This window comes from Narcine bancroftii, chromosome 6, assembly GCF_036971445.1.
Source record: "Narcine bancroftii isolate sNarBan1 chromosome 6, sNarBan1.hap1, whole genome shotgun sequence".
Classification (NCBI taxonomy): Eukaryota; Metazoa; Chordata; class Chondrichthyes; order Torpediniformes; family Narcinidae; genus Narcine; species Narcine bancroftii.
This window is the reverse complement of record NC_091474.1, coordinates 64057604-64079705: the sequence shown is the minus strand read 5'-3', so window position 1 is coordinate 64079705 and position 22102 is coordinate 64057604. Positions and strand designations below refer to the sequence as shown.

The 22102-nt window shown below is 37.5% G+C and overlaps 1 protein-coding gene across 8 annotated transcripts in view; it reads left to right on the top strand.

The window, feature by feature from the left end:
* arid4b (AT-rich interaction domain 4B) overlaps positions 1-22102 on the top strand; it is a 239110-nt gene that overhangs the window by 59750 nt on the left and 157258 nt on the right. The window contains exon 1 of one of the 8 annotated variants that reach the window (XM_069885137.1): positions 14008-14066. The exons of the other annotated variants lie outside the window; for them this stretch is intronic. Within the exon in view, the coding sequence (XP_069741238.1) occupies positions 14037-14066 (30 nt within the window). The 5' untranslated portion in view covers positions 14008-14036. Of the gene's footprint in view, positions 1-14007; positions 14067-22102 lie in introns of those variants that run through there. 8 annotated transcript variants of the gene reach the window in all.

The window sequence follows — 22102 nt, the reverse complement described above, 5'->3', positions numbered from 1 at the left end:
ATTGAAGGAATCTTTGAAGCAGCATAGAAAGCCCTTCATTTTTATTAAACTTTCTAAAGTTTTCTCAAATGTTGTCCACCAACAAGAGAGCAATAAATGCTGGCCATCTTCAGGAACAATAAAAATAATCAGCGAACATTTCAAGGATGTGCGATTGCATGGTATTTACTTCACAGAAACAAATCATGTGGGTGGTTCATACAAGCCTCTGTCCACCACTCTTTATCAAAGCCTATTGTAATATATTAACATTTCTCTCTTGTGTTTAGCTCTCCCTGACTATTTCTTTGCTATTCCCCACCTTTACTACTTCTGCTGCTGCAGTCCATGTTCACTGCTGAACCCTTTAATCTTCGCGTTAAGGCCCATTACAGCAATGTAGCAAGTCCCCTTTCAGCTATAAAAATTGTTTGCACTTTGACATCACTTCTTATACACAGTCTCAGAGAGATACAGCATAGAAACAGGCTCTTCAGCCGACCAAATTTGCCCGATAATCATTCACACATTTAGACATTCTGCATTCATCCCATTTTTATTCTCTAATATTTTCATTAACTATCTTTAGATTTTACCACTCACCTACACACTAGATATGATTTACAATGGGCAGTTAATTTACTAGTACTCGTGTCTTTGGGATGTGGGAATAAACCAAAGCAACAAGCGAAACCAATGGTGTCAAAGGATGTACCTGGTATATGCAAACTCCACACAGAAGTACCTGAGGTCAGGATTGCATCAAGTTCTCTGGCACAGTGAGACAGCGGCACTGTGAACTCTGTCAGTAGTAGGGTAAGTACGTAAATATTTAGCAACACATCCCATATGATAAGAATTCCTCCCTCAAAATGCCTTCCTCACTCTCAAAGTGACTTCCAACTGTCATGCCTCACCACGCTCCACACCCCCCCCCCCAACCCCATGATCATCTTTTCAAGTTTACAAATCCTCGGATCCCATAATCCAACCCCTGCTAATCTCTTACATTTGCCTGAACCATCCGAACACGTATCCCTTAATCATAGACCCTTGTATCAGCATTTCAAGGCATTGACAGATTGGCAACAATATTGACCGAGAATCAGACTGAAAAAGGGCTTCACATACCCAGAGATGTAGCTATATTAATCAATAAAAATGTACCAGTCAAAATAAAGGAGGAAATAATACATCCAGCAGGGAGATATGTAATGATAACATGTCTGTTATATTCAGAACTCTGAAATTTGGTCAATATATATACACACCTAATGAAGAGGATCAAAAATTTATGCAAGATTTTTTTTTTAAGATTGTAGATACGCAGGGGAATATATTGATAGGAGGAGACTTTAGCCTTAATTTGGATTCAAAGATGGATAAAACTGGACAAAAGACTAGCAGAAAGAACAAAGTAGCCAAGTTTATGGTTAAATCAATGCAGGAAATGCAACTTTTGGATATATGGAGGAGACAACACCCAAAGGAGAAGGAATACTCATATTATTCGAGTAGACATAAAACATACACAAGAATTGACCTGTTCCTGTTGTCAGCCCATATCCAAGGGAGAGTTAGGAAAACAGAATATAAAGCTAGATTGTTATCTGATCGCTCACCTCTGTTATTAGCAATAGAACTGGAGGACATCCCACCAAGAACATATAGATGGAGATTAAACTCCATGCTACTTAAAAGACAGGATTTTAGAGAATTTATTGAGCGCCATATTAAAATGAATTTTGAAATAAATACGGAATCAGTGAAAGACAAATTTATATTATGGAATGCAATGAAAGACTTCATCAGAAGGCAGATAATAAATTATGTAACTAAGATGAAAAAGGACTACAAAAGGAAATAGAACAGCTGGAAAGGGAAATAGTAAGTACAGAAAAAGAACTAGCAACAAGGGAAGCTATAACAAAAAGAAGAGAATTAGCGGACGAAAAAATAAAATGAGAAACACTACAAACGTATAAGGTGGAGAAGAACATAATGAAAATAAAGCAGAAGAATTATGAGCTAGGAGGAAAAAAAATGCACAAAATACTAGCTTGGCATCTTAAAACAGAACAAGCTAAAAGAATGGTATTGGCATCAAGGAAAAAGGACAAACAAATTACATATAACCCAACAGAGATCAATGAAAACTTTAAGGAATTCTACGAGCAATTATAACCAACTGAGAACGAAAAAAGGAACCAAACAATAAAAGGCCTGGGGAGGACGGACTCCCAATAGAATTCTGTAAAACATTTAAAGAGTTACTAATTCCTCCTCTCCTGGAAGTAATGAACCAGATAGAAGAAACACAAAACTTACCAGATTCATGTAAAACAGCAATAATTACAGTAATACATAAGACGGGGAAAGATCCACTAGCACCAGCATCGTATAGACCAATATCTCTTCTTTAACTCAGATTATAAGATAATAGCTAAACTATTAGCAAACAGATTGGCTGACTGTGTACCAAAAATAGTAAAACTAGATCAAACTGGATTTATTAAGAAAAGACGAACAGTGGACAATGTTTGTAGGTTCATTAACTTAATCCATGCAGTACAAAGAAATAAGACACCAACAGTGGCTGTTGCTTTAGACGCAGAGAAAGCCTTTGACAGGGTAGAATGGAATTATTTATTCAAAGTATTATAGAGGTTCAACCTACCAGAGAAATATATTAATTGGATTAAAGCATTATATAAGGGTCCAATGGCGAAGGTGACAGTAAATGGATATATATTGAACCAATTTAAATTAAGCAGGTCAACTAGGCAGGGATATCCACTATCTCCCTCACTGTTCGCTTTAGCAATACAACTATTGGCAGAACTGATAAGAACAGAAAATAAAATAAAAGGGTTAAAAATAAAAGAGAGGGAATATAAAATAAGTCTATTTGCAGATGACATCATAGTATACTTAACAGAACCAGAATTATCAATAAAAGAACTACATAAGAAATTGAAGGAATATGGAGAAATATCGAGGTACAAGATAAACGCAAATAAAAGTGAAGCAATGCCAATGAATAATGTTGATTACTCAAAGTTTTAAAAATAATCATCATTTAAATGGCAATAATCTAGGCCATCTACACAAATTAAATTATCAGCCATTAATGAAGAAACTACAAGATGACTTAGGACATTGGAAAGATTTACCACTAACACTGATAGGAAGGATAAATTGCATTAAAATGAATATCTTCCCAAGTATACAATACCTATTTCAATCGTTACCAATTCCCTTAACAGAGAAATTCTTCAATGAACTAAAGAAAATAATAAGGAAATTCTTATGAAAGGGGGGAAACTGAGGAATGCACTATATAAATTAACAGAATGGTACAAACAAAGTGGTTTGCAGCTACCAAACTTTAAAAATTATTATGGAGCATTATTATTGAGCAGCACAATTTAGATATCTATCAGATTTTTATCAAACAAAGGAAATACCAGATTGGACCAGTTTAGAGCTCGATAAAATAGGGGAGAAGATACCAGAACATATACTTTATAAGTGGGATGAAAAATTGGTGCAATATAAAAGCTCACCAGTACTGCACCTTCTGCTCAACATTTGGAAGAAGATTCACGTAGAAAGGAAAAAAACAAATTACCAACCACCAAAATTACTATTGACACAAAATCAACTAATCCCTTTCACAATAGAAAACCTTTCCTTTAGAGAATGGGAGAGAAAAGGGATTAAAAGAATAGAAAATTGTTTTGTGGGAAATAATTTATTATCATTTGAACAAATGAAGTACAAATATGAATAACTCACGGTACAATGTTTGCATACCACCAACTGAAAACCTACTTAAAGGACAAAGTGGGAAGCAGACTGAGGTTGCCAGAAGAAGACGAAATGAACTGACCCAGTGTGTAAAAGTAGTTGACACAATCTTCTTGTTTATTTTCATTGTGTGATGACATTGCTTAATGGTTTTATTGTATTGTATATGCTGAATGTTTAATGGGTTTGGAGGGGGGTGGGAAGGAGGTAGGGAAGGGAGGGGGGAAAGGGGACAAAATGACACTGTGTATATTCAAGAGGGAAATGTTTGTGTGTATTTTGATTAAAATCGTTCATAGTGTGAAAAATTTTTTTTAAATTGTAAAAAGTGATTTACATGTTGTGACAGATTATCTTGTTTGTGTATTGTCTATAGATATGTGTTTTGGAGATAAATTGTGGCAGGGTTTTTTAGTGTAGGTCACATACAAATACTTCAAAACAGATCTCATTTAAAATACAGGAGCTCTGCTCAAGCCAGACAGGGCAGCTCCTGGGGGCTTTTGCACAATCTTCGGCGGATGCCCAAGAGACTTCACTAATAGATTGTTGTTTTGAAAAACAAAAGATGAAAGAGATCAGAGGAGTTGTTCGGAGCTGCAGGGTGTCTGGGAGTGCTGTTTCCTGTTCTAAGAGGGTCATGTGGTTTTGCAAGCAGAGAGAGTCAACAGGCTTTTTCTCAGAGAGATCAGTTCTGCAGTGCCACAGTCAGCAGCAGCAGCTGGGACTGGATCAGGACAAGCTGGAAAGCTTGTGGAAAAACCCCATTTTGAAGATGGGTTGTGAGTGCTTAGTTCAGCCTGGTCAAAGCCCTTGTGGTCCATACGAGAGGAGAGGACTGGCTGCCTAATGAAATAAGTGAAACAAAAAGGAACTCTGTGGTGACCTGAAAGAAAGACGTTATCATCTGGGAAAACCCTGATGGAGCAAGTTACTTCGGCAAGACACTGATGTTGCTGATTAAAAGGGATCAGTTTGTGTTCTGGAACAACAAAAATCTCTCTCTGAAAACCGACAAGAACCTTCCTGAGCGGTAACCATTTACCTTTCAAGCCTGGTGAACTTCATAAATGTTAAATTCTATGCACAGTATAAGAATTGCCTGCAACCAGTAAACTTGGAGGAATGAGAAGTGAGATTGGACTGTGAACCAAAGAACTTTTCTGAGCTTACATACACGTGCGCTTAGAGGGGGTTAAGTTAGGTTAGTTAAGTTAATAGTAATGAAGTTTGCTCCTGTTTTCATGCTTAAACATAAATAAAAGTAACTTTTGTTTAAGTGACCATTTGTCTTGATGAATATCTATTGATGCCTGGTTTTGGGGTCCTCTGGGCATGTAACAATGTCTAAACATTTGGAAACCCTATTTATTTTATTAATATTGACGCCAGATGGTGCTCACTTCACTGTTTGACCTAACCCAGGTGCCATACATGTTTAGCACATCCTGCTTGCTCTAAACACAAGTAATTTGTTAATTGCATTATTAGTTAGAATCGGTGCTCTAGTAAGACATCTGTTCCCCCAGTCTCTCTCTTCCTTTTTCCATATTACATATTTTCCAAGATGTTAGTAACTTTGCTTCAATTCTTATCAATGCACTACTTTGTACTTCTATTGAAATTCATTTTCAAATCACAGAGCCTCATCTTCAATTTTATTTATATCATCCTAAATTATTTTTAAAAATTTAGACATACAGCACAGTAACAGGCCATTTCAGCCCATGAGCCCCTGCTGCCCAATTACACCCAATTAACTTACAACCCCCAGTACGTTTTGAACAGTGGGAGGAAACTGGAGCCCCCGGGAGAACCCATGCAGACAGGGAGAACATACAAACTCCTTACAGACAGTGCAGGATTCGAAACCCAGTCCTGATCACTGGCGCTGTAAAGGCGTTGCATTTCTATGTTGCCATCCTCTCCTTTATCTACAACACTTTCCAATTTGATGTAATTTAGAAACTGAATTTGTGCTTCTAGTTCAAAAAATTGATCCTTTTGGAATACCTCTTTTAATAATTTTCCACCTGAAATTATTTCTTTATTCCTTTTTATTTTTGATTGATGTGAGTTATGTTAGCCAGCTTTCTATCCATTAATGAATCACAAAGCTGCATCTTGACATTAAAACACGTCTGAATGTTGAGGCTTTATAAGGCACTGGTTAGACTCCACTTGGAGTATCGTGAGCAGTTTTGGGCTCCTCATTTAAGAAAGTTTGTGCTGACATTGAAGAGGGTTCATAGGATGTTCACAGGGATGATTCCAGGAATGAGAGGGTTATCATTTGAGGAGTGTTTGACATTTGTTGGAATTTAGGAGAATGAAGGGGGATCTCATTGAAACATTTTGAATGTTGAAAGGTGTAGACAGTAGATGTACGAAGGTTGTTTCCCATGGTGAAAGTGTCAAGGACAAGAGGATAGAGCTTCAAGATTAAAGGGTTTCCGCTTAGAACAGAAATGTTGAAGAATGTCGTCAGCCAAATTCCATAGAATTTGTTGTCATAGGCCATTGGGTATATTTAAGGCAGAGATTGATTATCCAGGGCAATAAATGATATTGGGAGAAGGCTGGGTAGAAAATTTGATCATCTCATGATTAAATAGCGGGGCAGACTCAATGGGCTAAATAGCCTATTTCTACTCCTGTCTTATGATCTTATAATGCATGTGGCTTTTTGTTCAATCTGATGTGTTCCATTTTGAAGTTTGTGTAGAACTGTAGTAAAATGATTATGGGATTAAAAGATCTGTAAACGTTATCTTTTTGAAATGTGTTGAGTTCACTTCTGAATTGGTAATAACTTTTGATTGCTGTATCCAGGAATGAATTATTGATTGCAAAAATAGACAATTAAAAAATAAAGTTCCAGCTACTTTATCTTATATCTATCTTATTATGGCAAAAAGGTGATAATCATATGCTTCAGGTACCTTGCCATTCAGTGTAAGCGATCATGTCTCTCCATCCATCACGATCTCTGACCCTCCGAATTGTAGTTGTTGCCTCTCCTGTTTCTAACCATGATGTTCCTCCATCTCTCATTATCATTCTCTGTCTGCCTCTGCTTATTTTTCCTTCCAGTTTTCCAGGTATAACTAAATGTCCTAATGATTCTCTTTGCATAATGTGTCCAAATAATTTTGATTGCTGATTACTGATTCTTCAAGTAATGTACATTTTGTTTTCGTTCTTTGTAGAACTTCTTCGTTTGTTATCCTGTTTGTATATGATGTGCATGGCATTCTTCTGAGAAAGCACATCTCTGCTGCATTGATTCTGTTTTCATTGCATTTAAGATGGTCCATGACTGGCAGCCAGACATCAATGTAGAAAGAATGTATAGGAATCATGCATTGAAATTAAAATAGTCACTGGAAAAAGAAGGTCAAATTTCTCTAAATCTCCCCTTTGCAGTTTCTCCTTCTCACATAACTTGCTCCAAACTACTAAACTTCGTTGAACTGATGAAATTAAATATTTAGGGTTAATGGTTGATGTAAATATTCAGTCATTGAATAATTTAAACTACGAACCATTAATGAGATAGATCAAAGCTGATTTGATTAAATGGAAGGGTTTACATTTGTCATTAATAGGTTTGAGTAAACTTTATTAAGGTGAATATCTTTCCACGAATCCAATATCTTTTTCAATTGATTCCTTGTTTTCTTTTGAAATCTTTTTTTCAAGACTTAAATAAAGTAGTCCGAGAATTTTTATGGAAGGGAAAATTGGCAAGAGTTGAGATGCATAAATTGACTTGGAAGTATGCTTTGGGAGGTTTACAGTTACCCCATTTTCAAAATTCTTATGAAGCAGCTCAATTAAGATTTATTAATCGTATGTTAGATGTTTCGTGTCTCCCTAGTTGGGACAAGGTAGAATTGGCTGGTATACTGGAACCCTGTCCACATCAATTTGTATTTAAATCGAATTCTGTTTTACTACAAAGATATAATGTACTGGTTTTGAAACACTTATTAGGGATTTGGACTAAAAGGAACTTATTAATAGGTTCAAAAAGTAAAATATTTGTTGAGGCTCCAATACATCAAAATAAATTAATTCTTTTTACATGGAATAATAGATTTTTAAGAAATTGGCAGATTAAAGGAATAAAGTTATTACAGGATTGTTTTGAAGAGGGTAAATTTTTATCATTTAATCAACAGAGAGAAATTTGGAATTTCAGGGAATTCTTTGTTTGTTTATTATTGAATTAGAGCGTTAGTGAAAGAAAATTTTGGAAGAGAAATGAAAATTCCCAAGTTAACGAAATTTGAGTTTATGATTTCTCATTTTTCGGATAAGGGTTTTATTTTGGAGATGTAGATAAATCTAGGATTAAATGGGAAAATTATTTAATTTGTGATATTGATCAGGCCGACTGGGAGATGATGTGTTTTGAGGGTGTGAATAAATTGTTTAATTTAAGATATAGTATGATTAATTATAATTTTTGCATCAGTTATATTTAACCCCTGAGAAATTGAGGAAATATAGATTTAGTAATTCAGAGTCGTGTTTTAGATGTGGATCACGTGTTGGAACATTTTTACATTCTGTTTGGCTTTGTTTAAAGTTCAATCATTTTGGTAAAAATCAGGGATTTCTTCAAAATTTGTTTAAAATTCAATTTTTATTAGATCCCAAACATTTTTTGTTCAGTTATATTGTTCCATTTATGGGCTTGGGGTTAGATAAGTTTCAGACAGCATTTCTGCATTTAGGATTGGCGGTAGCGCATAAATGTGTTGCGACTTCCTGGAAAGACGAAGTTGAGATAAATGGAAATTGTTGGCATAATGAGTTGAGGTTCTGTATTTATATGGAGAAAATAACATATAATTTGCATGATAATTATGATTCTTTTTTGTTAAGATGTGGTCGCCTTATTTGAAATGTCTGAATTTAATAATATCTTAAACTGTGATAAATATTTTCTTTAATGCTTCCCTTGTGGGGTCTGTTGGGGGGGGTGAGATAGTTGTAGTTCTAATTTTTATATTATGGATTTTGTAAAAGTTTTTGTTTTGAAAATATTAAATAGTTTTTTTAAAAAGTAACTTGCACCAAACGCTTTTAATTAGCATGTTCAAAAAGATCAACATGTAACTCTTAATTGGGTCATTCTCAGCATATTGGGCACAACTAAGTGGAGAGCAACTGGTAGTACTGTGACAGGTGTGGTGCTGGGGATTGATTCAGTTAGTGACTGCATTCCAAAGCAGCATGTGCCTTGGGGATGGCTTCATTCTTTTTAATATGCTGTTTAATAATTTTCTTGTTGATGTTTACTGCTTAAGTTTGCTCTCCTTAAACCTTCCACTCTTTACTTCTATCTTGAGTGCATTTCTTCCACATGTGCTTTCACATTCTTACTTTATTTGTATTTTGTGTACCTTAATTTATTTCATTGATTTCCTTCTTTCTTCTAGCATCTTTATGGTTGAATCATTGCTTTGGTGATTGTGAGAAATTTGGAGGAGAGGGAGTAAGATGTTTCAGAGTTTCTGCTCACTGATTGCTGTCAAGGTTCAAGGTTCCTTTTTTATTGTCATGTATTAATACATTAAAAATGTGAGAAACATGATATACTTCAACTTCTCTCTATACTATAGTAAGGCAAAGTTCCTAACAATAGGAGGAAGAGAAGCAAAAGAGTCTTTTATGGTTTTGAGACAGCAGGCATGTAACGGCACAATCAAGCAATTTGGCCGCTACATGGGCAGTCTCAAAAGGAATGTGCAGGTATTTGGAGTCAATTCCTGCCCCGTGATTTATCAAGCAGGAGCCCTCCAACTTTTTGGAGGAAGCCTGCAGTGTAAATCGCTCCATTAAAAAATCATTGACGGTCATGCACTCTACTGCACGTCCAACCACCAAGACTGTTGCAGTCTAAAAGATGCTCACTGTGAACGACTACACAGGCAGTAAAATGTTAATTTTTTCTGTGTTTTTCCCAACACTTAGTCTAAAAACCATATTTGCCTCCAGTGTTCCTGCTGTCTCTGCAGCTGTACAGACTCCCATTCAAACCATTGGCAGCCCGAGCTCCAGATTCAATCTTTGAGACAATCAGGAAGCTTTCAAACCCCCACCTCCCCCAGGCCCTGTGTATTTGTGTATTTACTGTCTTCTTTGGCTTGGCTTCGCGGACGAAGATTTATGGAGGGGGTAAATGTCCACGTCAGCTGCAGGCTCGTTTGTGGCTGACAAGTCCGATGCGGGACAGGCAGACACGGTTGCAGCGGATCAGGGGAAAATTGGTTGGTTGGGGTTGGGTGTTGGGTTTTTCCTCCTTTGCCTTTTGTCAGTGAGGTGGGCTCTGCGGTTTTCTTCAAAGGAGGTTGCTGCCCGCCAAACTGTGAGGTGCCAAGGCGATATCAGCCCACTGGCAGTGGTCAATGTGGCAGGCACCAAGAGATTTCTTTAGGTAGTCCTTGTACCTTTTCTTTGGTGCACCTCTGTCATGGTGGCCAGTGGAGAGCTCGCCATATAACACGATCTTGGGAAGGCGATGGTCCTCCATTCTGGAGACGTGACCCACCCAGCGCAGCTGGATCTTCAGCAGCGTGGACTCGATGCTGTCGACCTCTGCCACCTCGAGTACTTCAACGTTAGGGATGAAAGCGCTCCAATGAATGTTGAGGATGGAGCGGAGACAACGCTGGTGGAAGCGTTCTAGGAGCCGTAGGTGATGCCGGTAGAGGACCCATGATTCGGACCCAAACAGGAGTGTGGGTATGACAACGGCTCTGTATACGCTTATCTTTGTGAGGTTTTTCAGTTGGTTGTTTTTCCAGACTCTTTTGTGTAGTCTTCCAAAGGCGCTATTTGCCTTGGCGAGTCTGTTGTCTATCTCGTCGTCGATCCTTGCATCTGATGAAATGGTGCAGCCGAGATAGGTAAACTGGTTGACCGTTTTAAGTTTTGTGTGCCCGATGGAGATGTGGGGGGGCTGGTAGTCATGGTGGGGAGCTGGCTGATGGAGGACCTCCGTTTTCTTCAGGCTGACTTCCAGGCCAAACATTTTGGCAGTTTCCGCAAAACAGGACGTCAAGCGCTGAAGAGCTGGCTCTGAATGGGCAACTAAAGCGGCATCGTCTGCAAAGAGTAGTTCACGGACAAGTTGCTCTTGTGTCTTGGTGTGAGCTTGCAGGCGCCTCAGATTGAAGAGACTGCCATCCATGCGGTACCTGATGTAAACAGCGTCTTCATTGTTGAGGTCTTTCATGGCTTGGTTCAGCATCATGCTGAAGAAAATTGAAAAGAGGGTTGGTGCGAGAACACAGCCTTGCTTCACGCCATTGTTAATGGAGAAGGGTTCAGAGAGCTCATTGCTGTATCTGACCCGACCGTGTTGGTTTTCGTGCAGTTGGATAATCATGTTGAGGAACTTTGGGGGGCATCTGATGCGCTCTAGTATTTGCCAAAGCCCTTCCTGCTCACGGTGTCGAAGGCTTTGGTGAGGTCAACAAAGGTGATGTAGAGTCCTTTGTTTTGTTCTCTGCACTTTTCTTGGAGCTGTCTGAGGGCAAAGACCATGTCAGTAGTTCCTCTGTTGGCGCGTAAGCCGCACTGTGATTCTGGGAGAATATTCTCGGCGACACTAGGTATTATTCTATTTAGGAGAATCCTAGCGAAGATTTTGCCTGCAATGGAGAGCAGCTCCAGCTCCCTCAACAGCCCCTAAGGCTAGAGCTGGATGAGGTCCTCACCCAGGATAAGACATATAAGGCAATCGAACAACTGAAAAGTGGCAAAGCAGCAGATATGGATGGAATCCCCCCAGAGGTCTGGAAGGCTGGCGGCAAAACTCTGCATGTCAAACTGCATGAGTTTTTCAAGCTTTGTTGGGACCAAGGAAAACTGCCTCAGGACCTTCGTGCTGCCACCATCATCACCCTGTACAAAAACAAAGGCGAGAAATCAGTATTTACTGTATTCAACAGAATACACCACAACTCTTGTGATCACCAAAATAGAAGATACTGGAGAATTGTTTGTTCTCACTGAAAGTTAATGATAGCATTTTCACCAGGGAACATACGGTGAAAATGATCTACAATGTGTTTTCAACAATTCTTTAAAGAATGAATGCTTTTAGACTTATTGCCCATTCATGTGATATAAGAACTAGAGAAAACTGCAGCAGAGAAACAAGTCCCTTCAGCTCTTCTCGTCTGTGCCAAATCATTTTTTTTGCCGAGTCCCACTGACCTGCATCTAGTCTATAGTCTCCCCCTCATTCCTCTCCCATTCATGTATCTTAAGCTCACATTCACCACTTCAGCTGGCAGCTTGTTCCACACTCCCACCGCTCACTGTGTGAAGAAATTCCCCCTCACGTTCCGCCTAAACCTCCCCTTTCACTCTTAACCCATGCCCTCTGGTTTGTATCTCACCTACCTTCTATCCCCCTCATAGAAACATGGAAGATAGGAGCAGGGGTATGTCATTCAGCCCTTCGAGCCTACTCCACAATTCAATGAAATCATGGCTGATCTTAAAGTTCAGTACCCCGTCCCTGCCTTCTCTCCGTAACCCCTAATTCCCTTATACTGAAGAAATAGATCTAATTCCTTCTTAAATATATTCAATGAACCTGCCTCTACTGTCCTCTGTGGCAATGAATTCCACAGATCCACCACCCTTCTGGGTAAAGAAATTCCTCCTCATCTTGGTTCTAAATGGTTTGCCTATTATTCTCGAACCATGGCCCCGGGTTCTGGACTCCCCCCACCATTGGAAACATCCCTTCCGCATCCATTCTGTCCAGTCCTGCCAGAATTTTATATGTCTCTACGAGAACCTCTCTCAATCTTCTAAACTCCAGCGAGTACAATCCCAAATTGCGCAATCTTTCCTCATAAGTTATTCCTGCCATTCCTGATATCAGCCTGGTGAATCGCCTTTACACTCCCTCCATTGCAAGAACATCCTTCCTCAGATAAGGCAACCAAAACTGCACACAACACTCCAGGTGTGGTCTCACCAAGGCTCTGTACAGCTGCAGTAAGGTATCCTTATTCCTATACTCAAACCCTCTTGATATGAAGGCCAACATACCATTTGCCTTTTTAACCACCTGCTGCACCTGAATGCTCGCCTTCAGTGACTGGAGCACAAGAACCCCTAGGTCTCTCTGCACTTTCCCATTTCCCAATCTATTGCCATTCAAATAGTAATCTGCCCTCTGGTTTGTATTACCAAAAGTGGATAACCTCACATTTATCCACATTGTAGTGCATTTGCCACGTATCTGCCCAGTCCCCAATTTATCCAAATCACACTGGAGTTTCCTGACCCCCTCTTCAGTGCACAGAACCCCTCCTAGCTTAGTGTCGTCTGCAAATTTGGAGATATTACATCCAATCTCCTCATCTAGATCATTAATGTAAATTGTGAACAGCTGGGGTCCCAGTACAGATCCCTGAGGCACCCCACTGGTCACCGCCTGCCACTCAGAAAACGAGCCGTTTATCCCAACTCTCTGTCTTCTATCTGCAAGCCAGTTCTCAATCCACATCAATACCTTGCCCCCAATCCCATGAGCCTTGATTTTGCATGCCAGTCGTTTATGTGGGACCTTATCGAAGGCCTTTTGGAAGTCCAGGTACACCACATCTACTGGCTCTCCCCCATCTATTTTACCTGTCACCATCTCAAAAGAATTCCAATAGATTTGTCAAGCACGATTTATCTTTTGTAAATCCATGTTGACTCTGTCCGATCCCTTCTCTGCTAGTCATATGCCACGCTGCTGAAGATCCAGCTGCGCTGGATGGGTCACGTCTCCAGAATGGAGGACCATCGCCTTCCCAAGATCGTGTTATATGGCGAGCTCTCCACTGGCCACCGTGACAGAGGTGCACCAAAGAAAAGGTACAAGGACTGCCTAAAGAAATCTCTTGGTGCCTGCCACATTGACCACCGCCAGTGGGCTGATAACGCCTCAAACCGTGCATCTTGGCGCCTCACAGTTTGGCGGGCAGCAACCTCCTTTGAAGAAGACCGCAGAGCCCACCTCACTGACAAAAGGCAAAGGAGGAAAAACCCAACACCCAACCCCAACCAACCAATTTTCCCTTGCAACCGCTGCAATCGTGTCTGCCTGTCCCGCATCGGACTTGTCAGCCACAAACGAGCCTGCAGCTGACGTGGACTTTTTACCCCCTCCATAAATCTTCGTCCGCGAAGCCAAGCCAAAGAAAACAAAGACATCCTTAATAATGGATTCCATCATTTTGCCCTCTACTGAGGTAAGGATCACCGGCCTATAATTCCCCGCCTTTTCTCTACCCACCTTTTTAAATAGTGGGGTAACATTAGCTACCCTCCAATCCATGGGTACTGATCCTGAGTCTATCGAGTTCTGGAAAATAATTCTTAAAGCATCTGCTATCTGAATGTCCACTTCTTTAAGTTCTTTAAGTACTTTTAAATACTTCCATCAAATCTCCTCTCAATCTTCTATGCTTCAGGGAATAAACTCCTAACCTAACCTTTCCCTGCAACTCAGTTCCTGATGTCCAGGCAACATCCAAGTAAACTAAATATCCTGCACTCTTTCCATCTTATTGATATCTTTCCTGCAGTTAGGTGTCCAAAACTGCATACAATACTCTAAATTTGGCCTCAACAATATTTTATACAACTTTACCATAACATCCTTGCTACAAAACTCAATTCTTTGATTTATGAAGGCCAATATTCCTAAAGCTCTCTTTACAACCCTATCCACCTGTGACGTCACTTTCAGGGAATTATGTATCTGCATTCCCAGATCCCTCTGTTCTACCTCACTCCTCAGTGCCCTACCATTCACCATGTATGTCCTTTCTTGGTTTGTCCTTCCAAAATGCAACACCTCACAATTGTCTGCATTAAATTCCATCTGCCATTTTTCAGCCCATTTTTCCAGCTGGTCCAGATCCCTCTGCAAGATTTGAAAACCTTCTTCGCTGTCCACCAAACCTCCAATCTTAGTGTCATCTGCAAACTTGCTGATATAATTTACCACATTATCATCCAGATCATTGATCTAGATGACAAACAACAATGGTTCCATCACAGATCTCTTTTTTTAATATAATTTTTTTATTTTTCACACTATGAACCATATTAATCAAAATACACACAAATATTTCCCTCTTGAATATACACAGTGTCATTTTCTCCCCTTTTTCCCCCTCCCTTCCCTCCTTCCACCCCCCTCCAAACCCATTAAGCGTTCAACATATACAATACAATAAACCCATTAAACAATCACACAATGAAAATAAACAAGAAAATTGTGTCCTGTACTGTTACACACTGGGTCAGTTCATTTCGTCTCATTCTATCATTTTACGTAGGCCCTCTCTGTTATGTTCCATGTACGGTTCCCAAATTTGTTCAAATAATGTGACTTTATTTTTTAAATTATATGTTATTTTTTCCAATGGAATACATTCATTCATTTCTATGTACCATTGCTGTACTCTCAGGCTCTCTTCTGATTTCCAAGTTGACATAATACATTTTTTTGCTACAGCTAAGGCTATCATAATAAATCTTTTTTGCGCTTCATCCAGTTTGAGGCCTAATTCTTTACTTCTTATATTACTAAGAAGAAAGATCTCTTGATTTTTTTGGTATGTTGCTTTTTGTGATTTTATTTAATACCTGATTTATATCTTCCCAAAACTTTTCCACTTTCTCATCTGCCCAAATTTCATGTACTGTTGTTCCCGTTACCTTTTTACAGCAAAAACATTTATCTGATAATGTTGGGTCCCATTTATTTAACTTTTGGGGCGTGATATATAGCCTGTGTAACCAATTATATTGTATCATGCGTAACCTTGTGTTTATTGTATTTCTCATAGTTCTGGAGCTTAGCTTTTCCCATTTTTCATTTTTTATCTTTATGTTTAGATCTTGTTCCCACTTTTGTTTGGGTTTACAGCTTATTTCATCAATTTCTTTCTCTTGCAGCTTGATGTACATGTTTGTTATAAATCTTTTAATTATCATTGTGTCTGTAATCACATATTCAAAGCTACTTCCTTCTGGTAACCTCAGTCTGCTTCCCACTTTGTCCCATAAGTAGGTTTTCAGTTGGTGGTATGCAAACATTGTACCGTGAGTTATTCCATATTTGTACTTCATTTGTTCAAATGATAATAAATTATTTTCCAAAAAACAATTTTCTATTCTTTTAATCCCTTTTCTCTCCCATTCTCTAAAGGAAAGGTTATCTATTGTGAAAGGGATTAGTTGATTTTGTGTCAATAGTAATTTTGGTAGTTGGTAATTTGTTTTTTTCCTTTCTACGTGAATCTTCTTCCAAATGTTGAGCAGATGGTGCAGTACTGGTGACTTTTATATTGCACCAGTTTTTCATCCCACTTATAAAGTATATGTTCAGGTACCTTCTCCCCTATTTTATCGAGCTATAAACTGGTCCAATCTGGTATTTCCCTTGTTTGATAAAAATCTGATAGATATCTAAATTGTGCTGCTCTATAATAATGCTCCATAATAATTTTTAAAGTTTGGTAGCTGCAAACCACTTTGTTTGTACCATTCTGTTAATTTATATAGTGCTATCCTCAGTTTCCCCCCTTTCATAAGAATTTCCTTATTATTTTCTTTAGTTTATTGAAGAATTTCTCTGTTAAGTGTATTGGTAACGATTGAAATAGGTATTGTATACTTGGGAAGATATTCATTATAATGCAATTTACCCTTCCTATCAGTGTTAATGGTAAATCTTTCCAATGTTCTAAGTCATTTTGTAGTTTCTTCATTAATGGCTGATTATTTAATTTGTGTAGATGGCCTAGATTATTATCTAATCTAATACCTAGATACCGGATTGCTTGTGTTTGCCATTTAAATGGTGATTCTTTTTAAAACTTTATGAATTTTGCATTTATTCATTGGCATCGCTTCACTTTTATTTGCGTTGATCTTGTACCCCGATATTTCTCCATATTCCTTTAATTTCTTATGTAATTCTTTTATTGATAATTTTGGTTCTGTTGAGTATACTATGATGTCATCTGCAAATAGACTTATTTTATATTCCCTCTCTTTTATTTTTAACCCTTTTATTTTATTTTATGTTCCTATCAGTTCTGCCAATGGTTCTATTGCTAAAGCAAACAGTGAGGGAGATAGTGGATATCCCTGCCTAGTTGACCTGCTTAATTTAAATTGGTTTACTATATATCCATTTACTGTCACCTTCGCCATTGGACCCTTATATAATGCTTTAATCCAATTAATATATTTCTCTGGTAGGTTGAACCTCTGTAATACTTAGAATAAATAATTCCATTCTACTCTGTCAAAGGCTTTCTCTGCATCTAAAGCAACAGCCACTGTTAGCGTCTTATTTCCTTGTATTGCATGGATTAAGTTAATGAACTTACAAACATTGTCCGTTGTTTGTTTTTTCTTAATAAATCCAGTTTGATCTAGTTTTACTATTTTTGGTACATAGTCGGCTAATCTGTTTGCTAATAGTTTAGCTGTTATCTTATAATCTGAATTAAGTAGAGATATTGGTCTATACGATGCTGGTGTTAGTGAATCTTTCCCCTTCTTTGGTATTACTGTAATAATACCAATGCTGTTTTATGTGAATCTGGCAAGTTTTGTGTTTCTTCTATCTGGTTCATTACTACCAGGAGAGGAGGAATTAGTAACTCTTTAAGTGTTTCATAGAATACTATTGGGAGTCTGTCCTCCCCAGGCATTTCATTGTTCAGTAGCTTTTTTAATATATCTCGTATCTCCTCTTATTTCAAATGGTTTTATCTATTTGTTTTGCTCCTCTTTTTGCAATTTCGGTAGTTCAATTTTAGCTAGAAACTCATCTATTTTGTCTTCTTTCCCTTCGTTCTCAGTTGGGTATAATTGCTCGTAGAATTCCTTAATGTTTTCATTGATCTCTGTTGGGTTATATGTAATTTGTTTGTCCTTTTTCCTTGATGCCAATACCGTTCTTTTAGCTTGTTCTGTTTTAAGTTGCCAGGTTAGTATTTTATGCGTTTTTTCTCCTAGCTCGTAATACTTCTGCTTTATTTTCATTATGTTCTTCTCCACTTTATACGTTTGTATTGTTTCATACTTTTTGTTTTTGTCCGCCAATTCTCTTCGTTTTGTTGTATCTTCCCTTGTTGCTAGTTCTTTTTCTGTACTTACTATTTCCCTTTCCAGCTGTTCTATTTCCCGACTGTAGTCCTTTTTCATCTTAGTTACATAACTTATCTGCCCTCTGTTGAAGAATTTCATTGCATTCCATAATATAAATTTGTCTTTCACTGATTCTGTATTTATTTCAAAATACATTTTAATTTGGGGCTCAATAAATTCTCTAAAATCCTGTCTTTTAAGTAGCATGGAGTTTAATCTCCATCTATATGTTCTTGGTGGGATGTCCTCCAGTTCTATTGCTAATAATAGTGGTGAGTGCGCAGATAACAATCTAGCTTTATATTCCGTTTTCCTAACTCTCCCTTGGATATGGGCTGACAACAGGAACAGGTCAATCCTTGAGTATGTTTTATGTCTACTCAAATAATATGAGTATTCCTTCTCCTTTGGGTGTTGTCTCCTCCATATGTCCAAAAGTTGCATTTCCTGCATTGATTTAACCATAAACTTGGCTACTTTGTTCTTTCTGCTAGTCTTTTGTCCAGTTTTATCCATCTTTGAATCCAAATTATGGTTAAAGTCCCCTCCTATCAATCTATTCCCCTGCGTATCTACAATCTTCAAAAAAATATCTTGCATAAATTTTTGATCCTTTTCATTAGGTGCATATATATTGACCAAATTCCAGAGTTCTGAATATATCTGACATTTTATCATTACATATCTCCCTGCTGGATCTATTATTGCGTCCTCTATTTTGATTGGTACATTTTTATTGATTAATATAGCTATACCTCTGGCTTTTGAGTTATATGATGCTTCCATTACGTGCCCTACCCAGTCTCTCCTTAATTTCTTGTGTTCCACTTTAGTTAGATGCATTTCCTGCTCGAATGCTATATCAATTTTTTTCTTTTTTCAGTAAATTTAATAGCCTCTTCCTTTTGATTTGGTTATGTATTCCGTTAATATTTATAGTCATATAGGTCAACATGGCCATCTCATACTCTGTTTCACCTCATTTCCACTTCCCCACCACCACCTTTCCCCTTTTCCCCATTTTCATTTCTCAGTTTTCTTTTTTTGAATGCACTGTATGACAACCCTTCTAAAACATAAAATATTTCAACCATTCCCACTCTAAATTCCCTTGACCCCAAGTGTCCCCCCCCCAACTCTCTGAGTTGCCCCTCGTCCCTTGACGGGCAACCACAACTCCCCTCTCCTTTTGGACTGCGAACCTGCTTGCAAGTGTCAACTGATTTCGCAGTGACTGTTATTCTCTCCCATCCAACCCTCTCCAGAAAATACTTTTATCTTCACATTACAACAAAGCTCCCTCTCTTTTCTTCTCTTTTTCTTTTTATTATTATTTTTTCACCACAGATCTCTGAAGCACACCACTAGTCACAGGCCTCCAATCTGAGAAGCAATTATCCACCACTGCTCTCTAGCTTCTCCCATCCAGCCAATTGAATCCAGTTTTGTACTTCACCATGAATACCTTGCGTCTGAACCTTCATGACTAACCTCCCATGTGGGACTTTGTTAAAGGCCTTATTAAAGTCCATGTAAACAACATTCACAGCCTTTCCTACATCATCTTTCCTGGTAACTTCCTTGAAAAACTGTAAGATTAGGTAAACACGATCTACCACACACAAAGCCATGTTGACTATCCCAAATCAGCTTCTGGCTATTCAAATAATTGTGTTTCTGACCTCTTAGAACACCTTCCAATAATTTCTTTCTTTTTTAATCTTTTTATTAATTTTCCACAAAAAAAAATATAGAATAATATACAGAAAACATGTATATTACAATCAAATAATATACATGTTTGAATATAACAATCAAGTACTTTCAAATTAGTTTAACATTTCCATATATTGACAGTTAGATTGAGTATGGAAATAAAGAGTTAATGCATAAAACAAACAAACAGAAACATCCAACTCTGATGTTTAAAAAACCCAAAATCAAATTTAGAATAATTTCAAAGTAAGTAGAGAAGAAATCTTTCCTGAGTAAACACAACATAATTAGAGGAAAAAAAACAAAACTGAAAGTGGTTCAAGTTTATTTATTAGTTTGAGTTATAAGAAAATATTGAATAAATGGTTGCCAGGTTTCTTCAAAGTTAAAGGTAGTATCAAATGTCTGACCTATTTTTTTCATAAATCTAAGCATGACATAATGGAGGAAAGCCATTGAAGTAAAGTAGGCAGATTGCAGTCTTTCCATTTGAGTCTTCGAGCTGTCCTTGCCATCGATGTTGAAAAGGAACTATCCTTTGGGCTGAAGCAAGTGCAAAGCCTGATCCCAATACAGAGATCCCAAAAATAGCTGTGAGTAAGTTTGGCTGTAAATCTAGGTCCAACACTTTAACTAAAGTTTCAAAATCACCTTGCCAAAAATTATCTAACTTTGCCCAGGACCAAAACATAGGAGTCACAAAGTGGACTCTTCAGATTTACACCTATCACAAATAGGACTTGTATTAAGAAATATACAGGCCAATCTGCCCTTGGATATATGTGCGCTATGAACTGCCTTGAACTGAATCAAATAGTGATGGGCACAAATTGAAGTAGTATTGCCAAGTTGAAAAATTCTTTCCCATAAATCATCAGAAGGTAGCTGCTCAAATTCCAGTTCCCCAGCACCTTTAATTTTATCATTGAATATAGGACGTAAATTAAGTAAGCTGTTATAAAAGTTAGCTATCAATTCTTTTCAGGAAGGATTTAATTGAAGAAGAAATTCAATCAAATTAGTTGAAAAGGCAAATGTAAAAGTTGGCATAAAAACCAATCTGAAATATCTAAGAAGAAGTGTCTTATTCAAATTGAGCTTTTCAGCTAATTGATCAATTGACATTAAACAATTTCCTTCAAACGTATCAAGAAAGGTTATTGTTCCTTTATCTTTCCAAAGGGCAAAAGTGTGGTCAGATGATGTCTTTAAAAAAATAAATTTTACTGACAGAACAAAATTATTTAAATCAAAAGACTTATAAAATTGAAACCTTAATGCATATCTGAGAATTGGATTAAAATTTTGTTTATGTACTTTAGATAATGCAAAGGGGAAAGAAGTACCTAATAGAGAAGTTAAAGAGTATCCTCTAACTGAATTCTTCTCCAATTCCAGCCACAAAGGGCAATCATGCATCTTAGAATAGCAAGTCCAAATTGTAATGTTTTGTATATTAATTGCCCAGTAATAAAACCTGAAATTTGGTAATGCCATACCAGCATATTTTTTTCATTTTCTCTAGTAGTGGTTTAGCCAACATACATACATATATATTCCATATATATGATGATATTTTTGAATCTAATTTGTCAAAGAATACTTTAGGGATGAAAGTTAGGATAGCTTGAAATGTATAAAAGAACTTTAATTGCATTAATTCAACCTACTAATGACAATGTCAATTTCAATAACATTTGCTTAGCATAATCAATCAAAGGGAGATAATTATATTTATATAAATCCTTAAAAGTTTTTCCATAATTTTTAAACCGAGATATGTAAATTGATTTTTAACAACTTTAAAAGGTGATTGATCACTAATAGGAAAAAGTTCACTTTTCTTTAAATTCAATTTATATCCTGAAAAAATTACCAAATTCGGATAAGCAAAAATACATAGAAGGAATCGATTTTTTTTAAGGATCAGAGATATATATCCAACAAATCATCTGCATATTAAGAAACCTGATGTACTCTCTCCCCTCGCTAGGTACCATGGATATTTGTAGAATCTCTTGAAGCAATTGCTAAGGGTTCCAAAGCTAGGTTGAATAATAAGAGACTAAGAGGACAACCTTGACACGTACCCCTATGTAATGTAAAATCAGGAGATTTATGGTTATTAGTAATAAACACCATAATAGGAATTTGGTAAATTAGTTTGATCCAAAAGATAAATCCAGGACCCACGCTAAATCCTCCCAAAACCTTGAACAAATAAGGTCATTTACCTACTACTGACATCAGACTTCCAGGGTAACATTTGGAGCCGTTTTTAAAACATGGAACAACATGAGCTACCTTCCAATCCTCTGGCACCATACTTGAGGCTAAGGACATTTTAAATATTTTCTGCCAAAGCCCCTGTAATTTCTACTCTAGCCTCCCTGAA